Below are 15,498 nucleotides of genomic sequence, written 5' to 3' on the forward strand. Positions count from 1 at the left end.
AGAGGCAGAATGCATCAGCAGGGGTTTATTAAATGAGGAAAAACACTGAGGGCAAGGGGAAGACACTGAGGTACTCAGGTGAACATAGGAACTAGGGGAACCAAAACACAGAAAAAACTAAACTAAGGAGCAGAACCAGGGAGTGCAGGAAAACAGACGACAGGGAAACCATGACAACAGGGATGCCAGGAGGGTGGCCATTCGTGACAGTCTTCAACCCCTGGTAACCCATTCAGACACATACTTTATATGTACACGCATATACTCCTTAAGGACCCAAAATATACACATGCAGGCATATAAAGTTTTACTGGTTAATCTAATGATTACTCTAATTAGTAAGAGTCCTATGTGTTTACTTTACATTTACATTTACGGCATTTAGCAGACGCTCTTATCCAGAACGACTTACAAAAGTGCTTTGTCATTTACTGATAGAATATATCCAAGTACAGTATAGTAGGTTAGACTTAAACATACCAATGAACTAGAATACTGTAGAATACAGGGTTGAATGCTGATACCTAGAATTGCAAAATACATAAGGTCTATCTTAAACAATGAGTACTAGAGTTTGAAAAAAACATAAACAGTGCCCTACAATAAGTATTAAATTAGTCAGTCAATAAGGGAGCAGTGTCAGTTGTCCTTTAAATATTCTGCAAATAGATGGGTCTTCAGTCTGCGTTTGGGACTCTGCTGTCCGGACAGCAAGCGAGAGTTCATTCCACCATCTTGGAGCCAGGACAGAAAATAGACTCGATGCTTGTCGTCCATGAGACCTGAAGCAAGGTATTTCATGCTGAGCCGTACTTGAAGTTCGAAGTACTTGAGGTATGAATCAGGCTTTGACCATTGACCTCATGTATGAAGGGGCTGGTCCATTTTTGGTTTTGTAGGCAAGCATCAAGGTTTTAAATCTGATGTGTGCAGCTACAGGGAGCCAATGAAGGGAGCGCAGCAGTGGAGTAACGTGTGAACTTCAGAAGATGCTGCTGCATTCTGGACAAGTTGTAGAGGTTTGATGGCTCATAGAGGAAGACCAGCAAGTAGTGAATTGCAGTAGTCTAGCTTTGAGATCACAAGAGACTGCACAAGCACCTGGGTAGCTTCCTGCGAAAGAAAGGGTTGAATCCTTTGTATGTTACAAAGGAGGACCAGGTTAGAATAGAAACATGAGCTGAGAACGACAACTGGTTGTCCAATGTTACGCCCAGGCTACAGGCAGCTTCGGATGGTGATACCTGGGAGTTCTCAAAAGAAACAGTGAGGTCATGGTAAGGGTTGGGAGTACCTGGGATGAACAGAAGCTCAGTTTTACTGGGGTTGAGCTTCAAGTGGTGGGCTGTCATCCATGACGCAATGTCAGTCAAGCATGCCGAGATACGTCTGGAAACCTGCGTGTCAGAGGATGGAAAAGAAAGAAATAATTGAGTGTCATCGGCATATCAGTGGTAGGAGAAACCATGAGAAGATATTACATCACCAAGAGAACGAGTATACAAAGAGAAGAGAAGGGGGCCCAATACCGAGCCTTGTGGAACACCAGTGGAGAGTCTACACGGTTTGGATGTGGATCCTCTCCCTCACCTGATAGGACCGTCCCTCCAGATAGGACTGAAACCATCTCCAAACAGAGCCAGTCACACCAATCCTGGAAAGAACAGAGAGAAGAATGTTGAGGTTCACTGTGTCAAAGGCTGCTGAAAGGTCTAGAAGAATCAAAACAGATGCCTGTTTGGCAGCTTTAGCAGCATGAAGTTTTTCCAGTCACCGCTATGAGGGCCGTTTCTGTAGAATGTGCCGGTTTGTAGCCAGACTGATTGGGATTATGCAGCTGATTCTGGGTGAGAACAAGAGACAATTGATTATAAACTGCTCGTTCAAGGGCTTTTGAGAGGAAAGAGAGAAGTGATACCGGTCTGTAGTTGGTAACGCTGGAGCTGTCAAGTGTGGCCTTCTTGAGGATTGGTACCACTCTAGCGGTTTTGAATATAGTAGGCACGTATCCAGAAGATAAGGAGTTGTTGATGATGACAGAGATGAAAGGAAGCAGATCTATTGTGATTGTCTGGAACAGAGCAGAAGGAATTGGATCCAGTGGACATGTAGTCGGATTGCTGGAAGTCAGGAGTTGAAGAATTTCATCTGTGGAGAGAGGAGAAAAGGAAGTCAGAGAATTGGATGTTGGGGAATGCACGTTGGTTGGAGGGCTGGGAACAGAGGAAAAAGCAGAATAGGAGGATGTGAGAAGGGTGTTTTATTTTTTACACTGCCTTTGATAGTATGCCAAATTCTTTGAGGATGTCCCCTTGTAGCGAGGATGTGTTTCAACAGATTCAGGTGCGGACGTACTTAGAAAAACATCTCAGATTGATGGATCTGGTGCGTATGTAGAATGTCCGAACAACAGTAGCTAAGGTGGTTACGGTTATGCAAGTGCGCATGCCTGCTGTATACTTTCTTTCTCTCACCAGGTCTTGTGATAACAGCTCGTCGTCTTACAGCATCTTTGACATCAGCAGCCACATTTTATTCCTCCTGTGCCTCCCTCCACTTCAGTCTTTCTCATTTCCCGTCCGTCTCTTCGCCCTCATTTTCTGTGCCAGTGTTAGTAAGCTGCTTTCCCCCCATTCGGTAAGGCTGACTGAAAAGCAAAGACAGTGAAAAGAGAGGCGTTGTCTTTCAGCAATCAAGACCCTGAGGCAATGTCTCACCCACTCTGTCTGAGCAGACCTATCTAGAACATTTTTGTGAGGACTGGATTTTTTTCTTCAGTTAAACACACAATAATAGGGCATGCCCTAGAGATCAGTCAAACACAGAATTAAGACTGGAGAGAGGAGGAGGATATCACAAGGCTCTCTCCCATTTTAACAGCCTCAGGTGCAGGGAAATAGAATGGAAAGAAAATCAAAGAAAAAAATGTTTCTTGTAAAGTACATTTGAATTTCCAGTTTCATATAATGGAAGTTAGATCAGCCAAAATTACAATTGCACTAGTTGTACTATTTACACATTTATATTTAACCTATAAATAGAAAGAGATATATACTTAGATGTATGTATATTGGTAAAATATATCATATTGATATATCTTACAAATCTAGTGTAGATTATAGACCTATGTTCTAAACAAGACTGTATTTGTATAGGAGTCCTAAACTTAATACTATTGAAGATTTATGATAAGACTTAAAAATTGCTATCTGTTTTAGTTTCTCAACTAATTTATCATACCTTGAGAAATGCTCTGTGAAGGAATGTGTGAAGATAATAGACTTATCCAGAAAGCCTAGTGATTAAAAGTGCTAAAATTGGTACAATAAATTCTAAACTCATACTCACACATGGAGATAAATATGTAATAAATAATGTACTTTGAGCTATGTTCTTTTCTATTTTTCCTCCTCATTTTAAGAGTGAGAGTTAATTTATAAGGCAAGGCAAGAAATGTTTATTTGTATCACTTTGCATACACAGTGGAGATTCAAAGAGCTTTAAACAGACAGAATTTAAATCATAAAGCTTATTGCATTCTGAGATCTATCACCTTAGGAGAGTTCTTGCTATAAAAAAGTAAAACAACAACAACAACAACAGCAACAACAATTTATTTAAAAAGGAATTAAATAAAGTTCATTTTTAAAGTTATATAAATAATATTTTTATATTTAAATCTAAACAATACATAAATAACATTTCCCAATGTAAAGCATTAAAATCTTAAAACAAACGTGTCAATTCTGTGTAAAAGCAAGGACACTACATGGCTCACTGAACTGAAGCAACATTCTGCACCCTCGCTTAAGTGCTAACTGAAACTTCAGCCTGTATGCACTAAGTGAGATATGTGACATTTGGTGCCTCTCATTTAAATAGAAATGCAGTGGAATTCAAAATCCATCGTATGTGACAAACACAAGCTGGAGTGGAGAACTGTAATGTCTTTGGATTACACAGAGCAGCAAACACCTAGACAATAATAACATAGACAACAGCAATTAGGAAAACAGACAATCCTCACAAACATTTCCCTCACCCTCCTAAAATATTTAAACACAGCATAAGTTAGGTCATAGTTCTTTAAAAGTTGGTTAAAGGATAATCCTCAGTTCCAAGAATTTTTATGGGGAAACAACACTTTCAGGCTATGTGATGACCCAGAGTGATACCACCATAAGCAGCATGTTCTCTGTAGGTTTTAGGCACAGTCACACATGATTTGTTTGAAGAAACTATACTAACTTTATAGCTATACTAACTTTATTTACTACTTTCCTATAAAGCAGTTTCAGAGTTCAAAAAGTAATGTCACTGACCTACAGAAACAAATCTGAATCTGACAGCAATGCTCCGTTACAGCTAGACACTCTGTAACAATAACAGTCCTTGACAATTCATGGTGATTGATAAGAAATAGGCCTTCTAAACTAAGGGTTATTAGCAAGCATCTAGCTTAAGCTATGACACTCAGACCAACTATTTATCTTAATTTAATAATCAAAATAATATGGCAACAAAATCTATTGGCAATAACAAGAACATTACCCTAAAAAAATCCTAGAAGCACTTCTGAATTTACAGGCTGTCAACCATTTAATTATTTGACTATTACCTCTTCAACCCTCTAATTTTCATCTTCTCAATTTTTTGCAACTTGTGAAAGTCATTAACATCAATAAAAACAACTCTTTTATACATAATGCGAATGAAGCTCGGCTTCGGCAAGTCTTCGAAAACACAGCTGTTGTCCCATTTCATATTGTACAGCACATTCCCCGCACATATTCCAAACATCCCAGCCAGCAATGAATTCACAGGACCACTGCTGTCACGACCACACACCATCACTAACACACCAGACAGATAGTCAGAGGACAACTGTTGCGAGATGTTGAGCCGTCGGGTGTCACTCACATTATACAGTGACGCCCCCTACTGGCAATTCCTGGTATGCGCATGTTGTTTCGGGCCTTTTTCCAATCTATGGATTCTCCCATATGTCAGACATTAGTCGAGAAAGCAAATTTAGATGACGTATGGAGCTAGCTACATATTTTACATATATGGTATAATTTTTATTATTTCCTTCCAATTTAACAAAGAAATCCCGTGTCTCACGGTAACTTAAGGTTACATTAGCCTGTGGGCTACACTACGGAATTACAGAGGGAAGGATCTGCGACGTGTGAAAACCACTGAACTTTCAACGGACTGAAGTAGTTCAGTCGCCAGTCCGCTTCAAGTTATGGAATAAAACTGCCTGCCACTGAAAACATGAACCCACCAGAGCGAGTTGCTTCAGGTATAACTCCAGGTAACATGGCACAAATTAGGCTAACTAAATAGACATTAATGTTTATATAGCCCGATATATAACTCATTAGCTAGCTAGTTTGCTACGCTAGCTAACTTTTCCAGACAAGCTATTTCGCTAAGATAGCTACACTGCTAACTAGTTAATCTTGCGAGCACAATCGAGGTTGTAAGCAGATGTTAACTTAACTAAAAGCTAGCTAGCTAGGTTAACTACGTTAAGATATATTGTCAGGTATCATGTAGTTATTAGAAACCTTATATTAAGATGAAAAACTACCTCACGGCCCGCGGATTGCCATATTGCTGGTTGGTTAGATAACTTACTATGCACACTAACGTGTCCATAATGCACATACTCCAGACTAACGTGGACTGTCGCACACTTTTCACAACCTTTTATGCTAGTTCTACTAGTATATCTACTAATAGATCATTTATTAGTATTCACTACCCTAATAAATGATGCAACTGTAACTTCTTTACAGCTTCGTTATATAAAGAGAAAACTATCGTTTTTGTTGGACTTGTCAGTTCTTTCCACATGCTACACTATGCTACTTTAATTTTTTACGTATAATTGCTCTTTATAGTACCAGGAGCGGAGGTCTCCAAGCTACACGGTCAGGCTGTACCAGGCGTGCCTATTGGCAAGCAGCTAACAGAGCCAGGACGATTCGCATACGCTGCCTTGTGTGGCGTGTCTCTCGGCCAGCTCTTTCCAGGATCTGAACAAAGGTAGTGGGATACGAATGGGTCGAAACATGCATTACTGTTGTTATTGTCTTTTTCCCCTTTACTGGGTTTATTTCAAATTTGCAGAACATCCTTTCCCACCATGCATCATCATTGCTTTCTCACAGGACGTTTCGGGAACAGTACCTGGAAGGTATAGTGCAGTGGTTGGGTCTTGATGACTCTGTCATGCCAGTCATGCAAGCCTTTCTGGCAGGTCTTGGGTGTGAAGGTAGTGACACCTTCCTGTCCATCCTGCAAGCAGAGCCCTTGCTCAGCACAGGAGTGTTACGTGTCATACAGGTATGTGAGAAGGAACATAACTGAACAGTCTGTAATGGGTCATTAAACACAGTTTACCAGCCTACAGTAATGGGGTATTTTTTAATTCTCCTGCCACTGGCACTATGATGAGGTTTTTTTCCTCCTTCTTTTTCAGGACCTTCTTTCCTTCTCTGTCAAAGATGGTGAGGGTTTGTTTTTCACATTCTTCCTATGCACTGGCCTTATTTAAAACCTGTCGCTAAAGGTTGGCGTTTTTGTATAGTAATGAAGTCCCCCTCCTGCTCCCATGCTCTAGGCCAGTATGATGCCAGGGCCCGTGTCCTTATTCGACACGTCAGCTGCCTGCTACGTGTGTGCCCTCAGCAGCTGGAGGACTTTGAGGAGACACTGGGAGAGCGGTTGAGCGAGGGAGGAGAGGAGAGCGAGTAAGAGACAAATGATCTGCTTGCATTAACTGGCAGGCAGTTTATCCCATACATTAAATGTGTAGCTGGCATACCAAAGTAATTTATTTGTGCTGGGTCTGTTACCCAGACACAGATTATGACTCACCTTGGACTATATTGCAATGCCAATGGATGAAGCATCTTTGAAATTCTTTTTAGACTAGGCTTATAAGTAATCTGGGTATAGGAAACTGGCCTATTCATTTTTCAACAAAAGTGTATTCTTGTATATTGTGTTTATAGGATCATTTGAGACCCCTAGCAAATGATAAAAGCACAAGTCAGAATCAAGTCTAGGTAAAATATTGCAGCATTGTTAAGGATTTTTATGAGCAATCCATTTCTAACCCATGATTTGTCTTAATGAGTAACTCAGATTTAAAGTCTGTGTTTTCTACTTCTGTGTCACATTGCTTTCGATTAGGATTTATTACAACAGTAAGTACAAACTCATGAACAAAACCTGTTAGTTTTGATTGTCAGCTGTTTGGCTTTCTTATCAAGACTGGGTCCAGTTACAAGGCTCTAAAGAGTGAGAACTCCTGGTGTCCACTTCCTCTATTACACACCCTCTTTTTCCCCACAGGGAGGAGTCATCAAGAAGACGTAAAAAGGAGAGGGGACGCAAACTACGCCGTTATTTGCTGATAGGCCTCGCCACGGTTGGTGGGGGCACAGTAATCGGTTTGTCTATTATTTATATTTCTCTGGTAGCAATACAGTACTGCTCTGTCTCAGTAATTAACAGCCAACACACACTGCATACACCGCTATTTCCCCACAGACACATAGACAGCTCCATGTTTCTAGTGAGTCTTCATTGTCCTTTGGTTCTGTGGTGATGAACATGAAAGGAGACTTCATGTCTCTGTGTGTCTGTGTGTGCAAGGCGTGACGGGGGGTCTGGCCGCTCCCCTGGTAGCGGCAGGAGCTGGGGCAGTGTTGGGTGCAGGAGGGGCTGCTGTTCTGGGATCAGCCGCTGGCATCGCCATTATGGCTTCTCTTTTTGGTGCTGCGGGAGCTGGCTTAGCCGGTAAGTTGGCCATAATCCTAAATTACAAGCACAGTGCCTAATTACCTTTTTTCATGCTGTGGTAGTTCAGGTCGAAAGATTTTCAGGAAAAAATTTACTTCACACACTGACTTCATAATCCTCCAGTTTTATTTTTTGCTACCTACCAGTTGTTCATCAGGCAAATGTCAAGGTCAAAATATTCAGCACACAAAAAATGGAGTCAGTGTGCAGACTTATTTTATTCTATCTATCTATCTATCTATCTATCTATCTATCTATCTATCTATCTATCTATCTATCTATCTATCTATCTATCTATCTATCTATCTATCTATCTATATATATATATATATATATATATATATATATATATATATATATATATATATATATATATATATAGGGGAGACCACAGTACATACATGGATGAGATGTGCTCATGTGTCTGTATTTTTTAAATTGTGTTGGAATTTTCTCTCTGACTTTGCCATTTTTTATGTTCCCATGCTGGTTTCTCTTTCTTCATCAGGCTATAAGATGAATAAGCGGGTGGGTGCGATCGAAGAGTTTGAGTTCCTTCCTATGAGCCCTGGGAAGCACCTCCACCTGACTGTGGCTGTAACAGGATGGCTGAGCAGTGGAAAATACAGTTAGTGCCCATTGAAACAATTCAGTTATACATGTTTATAATGTATTTGTGTTAGCAGCTAGAAGCAGGACACCTGTTTGACATTGTAATACTTTGGCAGCTCATGGTCCTAAATGTGCAGAAATGACTGTAGACCTTTTGTACAGCTTAACCTGTTACTTCTTTGTTCATGCAGGTTCCTTCCAGGCTCCGTGGAGCAGTCTGGGTGCATGCGGGGAGCAGTACTGTCTGAAATGGGAATCACGCTATCTGCGGGACCTGGGCTCTGTCCTTGACTCCCTGTGGGATGGTCTAGTTAGCATCGTGGCACAGGAGGCTCTCAAATACACTGTGCTTTCAGGTGCGTCTTCTAACAATGTCACTTTCTTCGGGCCAGTTTAATATCTTTATTAGTTTGGTTGCACTGTAATCAGCAATTGTTTCATGTATTTGCTCCTTTTAGATTTTAATATATTTTATTCTAAATTACAGGAAGTTTTGAGGTGCTCCTTTGTCAATACATTGCAATTAAAAGTGTCTCCAGTAGTTAAACTGTAATGGTTTTCCATCATTACTGTACAGCCTGACTTATTTGATATTATTCCAAATGTAACTACAATTTGATGTTATTTGATGTTGTTCCTAGGTGTAAGAACAGTTGGAACTTGGAAGATGAATGAATCCCCTTACTGCAGTTCAAAGCAATAATTAATTTAAAGCTTCACCTTAGATCATCAAATTTAGTCTTGGAATGTGTGAACCCTTAGAGTGCATGATTCATGGTCCAGTATTTTCCTGGCTGAGCACTTCTGCTCTCGCTCACTTGCAGGCATTGTTACAGCTCTGACCTGGCCGGCGTCCCTGCTGGCAGTTGCAAGCGTGATCGACAACCCGTGGGGGGTATGTCTGAGCCGTTCAGCTGAGGTGGGCAAGCACCTGGCCCAGGTCCTCCGCAGCAGACAGCAGGTAGGTGAGGCAGCAGATGGAAAAGTTAAACGGAAGAAGTTCCTTCTCCCTCCTCTTAATAACTTCTCCATCCAAGCGGGCCGATGGAAAGAGTGAGCCTTTGGTGACTGCGCTCCAAAGCAGAAGCACTAATGAGATCCTTGTTAAACACCTCTGTTCTCTTTCTCTGCCTGAATAAAGGGAAAGCGGCCCGTTAGTCTGATTGGCTTCAGCCTTGGAGCACGGGTCATCTACTTCTGCCTAGAAGAGCTTGCCAACGATCAAGGTAACTTTTTATTACACACTTGGGGAGGCGGATATTGTAGAATTGTGCAGCAGGGCTGCTCCAGACTGTCCTTTGTCTCCAATGAAGGAATAGGTAAAAGGTGAAGACGATTTAATTTGCAGCGTGTGGGCTGAAACTGAGCCTCATCTCATCCTGCACATTGAAAGACTTGTCATGTCTCCTTATTGGCCAGGTAGTGAGGGTGTCATAGAGGATGTCGTTTTGCTAGGAGCACCCGTGGACGGATCCGAGAAAACGTGGGAGCGCATCTCCAGGGTTGTTGCTGGGAAGATCATCAACGGATATTGCAGGTCAGGAGACATGTGGCATGTGTACTTAACATATGATGAACATTCTGGGGAAAATAATTATATTTTTCTGTTAGAGGAGATTGGCTTCTTGGATTCCTATATAGAAGTTCAGCTGTTCAGCTGTCTGTGGCCGGACTGCAACCAATCAGCTCAAAATCTCACCGGATAATTAATGTAGATTTGTCATCTGTGGTGAGTGCCTACATACAGAACATTCCCCTGGCCCATAGGATGAAAGTATGTTCTTCCTAATACACATAATTCAAAAATGGTTTTGAAAATAAATAAATGCCTCCAACTTAATATAAAGTTTGAAGCTGACTCTCTGGCCTCAGAATGTTCCCAGTGCACCCAGTATGTTCAGATGTTTGAAACCTGTACAACTGGATGTGTTATAGATGTTTTGGAATTTGTAGTAGACATACATACTAGACTAAACTAATTCCATACTTAAAACTTAACCTTTGTCAAAACGTCAGCCATAATTGTGATAATTACAATTGTATAAGGATGTGATTTATACCAACTTAATTTACAGAAAATTACATTTAAGTTAAAAATTTGATATACAGTTTATTTTTAGTTAAACAAAATAACATGGTGAACAAGTTTCTTCAGTAACTTCAGCAAGGCCAAGCAGTGTAGAGGTCTCCCAGGGCTTCCTATTTGTTTGCGCATGAAACAGGAATCTGTGATTAAGAGTAAATATAGGACAATGTGATAGGAAGTGCAGTCTTCGTTCATTGGACACTGAGTTCCAGTTATTGCATAAGAACCTTGACCAGGGACAGAGGAACAAAAATTTTTATATCATCTGCAGGCAGTTTTGTAGATTTTAATGTTATTTGTGTGTACAAGCAGAAACGTTAAGCAGGAATCAATCTAACCAACAGATAAAGACCAATAGTTTACCATTTAAACTGAAATTGAATAAATACTGTGATGAGGAACATAAATGTACTCAAAAGCATGCGAGAATAAGAGATTATTATGCAAGAATGTTATGCATAAGCCTACTGTTTGTACCATCCCCACATTGGTAAAACACTAAAGATATTTCTTTCCCAGGTGAAAGGTCACTTGGACTATGTTCATCAGATGGACACTATCCTCGTAGCTGTCGGTGTTCCTACCAAAGAGGGAGCTGGAACAATATGTGGGCATCCTCAGTCAGTGGTTTTAGCTCGGGGAAAAGTGGACTCGCCAGAGATGCAGTCCGCCAAAGAGAGTGGACAAAAAGTGGAAAACTCCATCACGGACTCAAAGGAAACTGAGGAGTTCAGCACAAAAGAAGACTTTAGAAACACTGAAGGAAAGGAATGCAGCGCCGGGACAGAGAACGAGGATGGGTGGGACATTCCAGATATATCTGATTTACTGGACTCTCTGAGTGACTCCAACCCAGTTCGAAAGGACAGCAGCTCTTCCAGAAAAAGCACTGACTCTCAGTACCAAGGGAAGGACAGAGCTGAAGGCAGCACAGACACTGAGCACGTCCCTTGGGATTGGAACACCACACATTGGACTACTGAACACACAAACCACCCAACATGAACTGAATGCAACACACAGGAGCAGAGAGCCAATGGCAAACCATCTGCAACATGACATACATACTCTCTTCATACCCTAGTCACTGAACACTCAGTGACAAAATATACAGATTCAGATGACAATGTATGTTCGGCCAGTAATTTCCAGCACTTGTGCTGGAGTATTACTACACTATACAGCACAGAGGTTTCAATCTCTAAAACAACCAATTCAACTCATCATCATGAGGCATTTCATGACTTGCACCAGTGCAATGAAAACATTAAACTGTAGGTTGGTACTACAGGACTGGGATGATGCATCAGGGATAAAACTGGAATCTTGCTGATATGTTTAAACCTGTCAGTGTTAAAATATTTTAGATTGCGTCATATTGTCAAAAGACATTTTATTTTATGGCAAAGGGCTTTGTTGGAATTGTGCTCAGATTTTCTCACCTCCTGAAACCAAGTGTTGACTCTTAATTAACTCAATACAGCTTCACAGGCTGACACTTGACATTGTGGTGGATATTGGTGATATTCCTTTCACTCTTGTCTCCTCTTCCTTATGTTGTTATGGTTATTATGGTAATGCTAGAAGTGAGAGATGTCGCATGCTCTGCAATTCGTTAAATGCTTGTAATTCTGTGTCTCTGTGGTGTGATACAGTCTTGGTTTGGTTGTCTCGGCACCACCCCCACACGCTTTTGGCATGGGCGATATGAGCACACAGCCTCAATAGAATATCTTAAAAACGTTGTCCCCCCCCCCCCCCCCCCCCCCCGTCTTAACATATTTCATGTGTAAACTATGCTAAACTCTTTTCAGGGAATATATTTTAAAAAAAACATCGGTTCGTTCCACGTCACGGTGCGGCAGCACCACTTCAGTCCAACGTGTTGACCTGGTTGGGTAGGAGCAGTGGCAGGTCCATCTCTGCATGCTCTGCGTCCAGCAGGTTTACAGCGTCAGTCGCCGTGGCGGGCAGCTGCGGTGGCTCGGAGGCCAGGGAGGGTGGCTCTGTGGGCAACTGGGGCTCTCCAGAGTTGCGTAGGGAGAGGGAGAGCGGAGGGGACGGGCGCCGAGGGGCGTGAGAGGAAGAGCAGCAGGGCAACAGGCGTCCCAGCGCTCTCTTGAAGTCCCGCATGAACAGGGGGTAGATAATGGGGTTCATGGTGCTGTTGCAGTAGCCAAGCCAAGTGATGGCATCAAAGAGCGAGGGTGGAATGCACTCGCACACCGCCTGGGCAAATGAAACAAGCAGCAACAACCAGCATTAGATAACGTAGGAGGTCAATAAACAGCAGGTTGGAAGAGTGGGAAAAGGTCATGGACATCTAGTTTTACCAGAAGAGGGGGTGGAGGGAGAGAGAGAGAGAGCCGTTCACACACCATATTGAGTGTGAAGGAGGGAAACAGACAGATGCACCCAGAAGCTCTCCGTGTCTGTGCTGTTTTCCGTGGGAGAAGAGCGAGGGACACAGATGGGGCGTGAGATGACTGAATTACTGAAAGCAGGATGGGTATCATTACAAAATTAAACAACTTTCTATTTGTCAGTCCTTCAAATGTCACATGCACCGGCACTGATTCTGTAGCCAATGTGTACAGTTACCATGATTGCAACCGCTGCATGTCTTTGAAGTGATCTTTGCCAGAGACAATGGGGAAGTTGGGAACTGTTCATAACTTGAAGCAGATTCAAAAACATCTAATATTTATATCAAATGTCAAGACCTTTTCTAGTGACCCCTCCCCACTATTCCCAGATTGTAACGAGTTAGGGACACTTACTTGTGCCATATTGGTGATGAAGAAAGGCAGCCAGGCACTAAAGAACAGCCCCAGCAGGACTCCCAGTGTCAAACTCGCTTTTAGCGCTCTCTTCCCCTGCCTGTGCGCCAGACGCCGCTCACTGTTCCCCGACAGCTGGGAGACGGAGGGGCACATGTTAAGAGAGACCTCGCCAAAGTTGGATTTGCAACACATTCCCTTGGGACAGCACTAGTTATTCACAATCCACTCTCTCAGACCAGCAATACCTCATCAATGTCCTTTCTACCAAATAGCTTAACATCTTCCACATTTCCAAGGGCTTCACCTTTCCCCTGCTTGTTTGTATTGTCCTGTACATGTATCGTTGCCTTCTACATTCACACCTATGCCTGCATACTCCCACTCAGTGTTTTTCATTAATACTATAAGATGTTTTTCGTGGCCTTTATTTAAAAAAATCTCTCTCCTACATCCATCCCTTTTTTATTATATGAAGGACATGGGTGACTTCGTTTTGAAAAATCCAGTGCTGCTTATTACAGCCTGGAAAATTCAGTAGATCAGAGCAGAAAGGCGATGCTAACTACAGGATGAGCATGTGAGTGCACACTGCACTCCTTGCTCGCTCTCTCTCCCTCATGCACATGCATACACATTGACACTTTTCAGCATTACTTTTCCATTTTCATTTTTCTCAATTTGCCTCAATTTAACTGTTGCTATCCCTAGCTCTAGCATTCTCCGCCTGCTCTCCCTTTCTCAGCCGTCTCCTTTATGTTCTCACCGGAGCATGTCGCAGCGCTGGAGGTTCCTGGTGGCTGTAGTCCTCTCCATCCTGAGCTACATGTGCAAGTGAAGGAGGATGGAGCGGTTCTCCAGGTGAATGGTGCGGGTACAGAGGATGTGTGAGGGCTTCCACTTGCCGTGCCTGCCGCCTTGCAGCCAGGAGGATGCGGCAGTAGGTAAAACAGATGGCTGTGGAAGGCAAGAAGAAGGTAAGGAAAGTGGCCACCAAGGCAAAGGGGAGGGTGACCCGCAGGCGACACTGCAACGACAAGCTGCCTGAGTTGGAGATCTGGAAGTATGAAGGTGGGTAATAAGAGCTCAGCCCTGGGGTTGTGCCGTTGGCCGAGCTGTGCCCTGAGTGGTCCTGTAGACGGCCCAGGCTGTGCCAGTCCATCTCTATTGGCAGGAAAGAAGTTAGAGCTGCCAAGCTCCAGGCCCCGCCCACAAGCAGCAAGGCACGGGGTGGGGTCATGCGCTGCTTGTAACGCAAGGGAGATATGATGAGGAGATAGCGGTCCAGGCTGATCACGCACAAGTTGAGGATGGAGGCACTACAGCACATCACGTCGAAGCAGAGCCAGACAGAACAGAAGCCAGGGGACAGCACCCAGGTTCCACATAGCACATTCAGCATGGCAGGGGGCATGACAACCAGAGCCACCATCAAGTCTGACAGGAAAAGGGACACTAGGAAGCAGTTGGAGGTGCACCGTAGGGATCGGTGGGCAAACACCAGAGCTATCAACAGGATATTCCCACAAGCTGTCATCAGAATGATGAGGGACAACATGACAGCTAGCAGCCATGGCCCACTGCCACTGATACTCCACACGTCACTGGTATAGAAGCTGTCACTGAAGCTCCTGTTACGGTGAGGATCCACAGCTGATGTTGATCCTGCCAAGGGCAAAGTGGAGTCGCTCATTGTGGGAGGTGTGAGATAAAATGCCTTCGGCCTCTGGTCTCAGCGAAGCGAGCACACATCCGGGATTTTTCAGGCACATGGAGATCAAAATGGGGAAAGAATATCTCCAGGTCATCTGTCAAGGAGTTAAAACGGGATCTTCAGATCTCATTGCAGGTTGAGTGTGAGCACCTCAGGTGAGCAAAGAGATATTCCCCACTGAAGTAATCCCTTCCATCTTCCCTTTGGCAAGGTTAGTGTTTTCATAAGATCAGTTGCTGTCAATCAAACATTATGGTATTCAGATGGTCCATTCAGCTCAGAAAAAAGCTAAGTGGTAAAATTGCATATCTTCCTTTCTGTGTCTGGCTTCTTCCGAGCTTAGTACCAGTGTGAGCAATTCTGTGCCTGTCAGTGTGCTGTGTGTAATGATGACACTCATTGGGGGAGGGCAACTGAGAGGTGGGCTTCAGTGTGAGTTAGTGTGTGTGTATGCGAGAACTGCGCTCTGAGAGCAGACGAATGAG

The 15,498-nt window shown here is 43.0% G+C and overlaps 2 protein-coding genes and 1 long non-coding RNA gene across 19 annotated transcripts; 1 reads left to right on the forward strand and 2 right to left on the reverse strand.

Moving 5' to 3' along the window:
* Nucleotides 1–5,876, reverse strand: LOC113580154 (uncharacterized). 15 transcript variants are annotated; one of them, XR_014119710.1, is made up of 7 exons: nucleotides 4,921–5,055; nucleotides 2,475–2,647; nucleotides 1,919–2,148; nucleotides 1,775–1,843; nucleotides 1,591–1,654; nucleotides 1,295–1,397; nucleotides 2–1,113 (listed from the first exon to the last, which is right to left on the reverse strand). It is a non-coding gene; the product is annotated as an uncharacterized LOC113580154 (long non-coding RNA). The 15 variants fall into 15 exon arrangements; XR_014119699.1 differs by adding an exon at nucleotides 5,600–5,674 and having other exon boundaries at nucleotides 1–1,113; nucleotides 1,530–2,148; nucleotides 4,921–4,987; XR_014119709.1 differs by having other exon boundaries at nucleotides 1,530–1,843.
* tmco4 (transmembrane and coiled-coil domains 4) lies at nucleotides 5,181–12,022 on the forward strand. Of its 3 annotated transcripts, none has more exons than XM_035522674.2 (14): nucleotides 5,181–5,320; nucleotides 5,913–6,057; nucleotides 6,183–6,357; nucleotides 6,494–6,521; nucleotides 6,635–6,764; nucleotides 7,372–7,469; nucleotides 7,675–7,818; nucleotides 8,330–8,449; nucleotides 8,625–8,789; nucleotides 9,258–9,394; nucleotides 9,575–9,659; nucleotides 9,853–9,970; nucleotides 10,045–10,162; nucleotides 11,039–12,022. In XM_035522674.2, exons 1-14 carry the CDS (start codon nucleotides 5,281–5,283, stop codon nucleotides 11,522–11,524), a joined length of 1,989 nt encoding a protein of 662 aa, XP_035378567.1. In that variant the 5' UTR covers nucleotides 5,181–5,280; the 3' UTR covers nucleotides 11,525–12,022. The 3 variants fall into 3 exon arrangements, with proteins under 3 accessions (XP_035378567.1, XP_035378568.1, XP_081562906.1); XM_035522675.2 differs by having other exon boundaries at nucleotides 9,889–9,970; XM_081706780.1 differs by lacking the exon at nucleotides 7,675–7,818.
* Nucleotides 12,023–12,168: 146 nt separating this feature from the next.
* On the reverse strand, nucleotides 12,169–13,494 carry htr6 (5-hydroxytryptamine (serotonin) receptor 6). The gene is made up of 3 exons (XM_081707246.1): nucleotides 13,400–13,494; nucleotides 12,935–13,013; nucleotides 12,169–12,748 (listed from the first exon to the last, which is right to left on the reverse strand). The coding sequence occupies exons 1-3, from the start codon at nucleotides 13,492–13,494 to the stop codon at nucleotides 12,392–12,394; spliced, it is 531 nt and encodes a 176-aa protein (XP_081563372.1). The 3' UTR covers nucleotides 12,169–12,391.
* Nucleotides 13,495–15,498: the final 2,004 nt, after the last annotated feature.

The sequence above is a fragment of the Electrophorus electricus genome, chromosome 24 (genome assembly GCF_041902795.1).
Source record: "Electrophorus electricus isolate QZ-2024a chromosome 24, ASM4190279v1, whole genome shotgun sequence".
Taxonomy (NCBI): Eukaryota; Metazoa; Chordata; class Actinopteri; order Gymnotiformes; family Gymnotidae; genus Electrophorus; species Electrophorus electricus.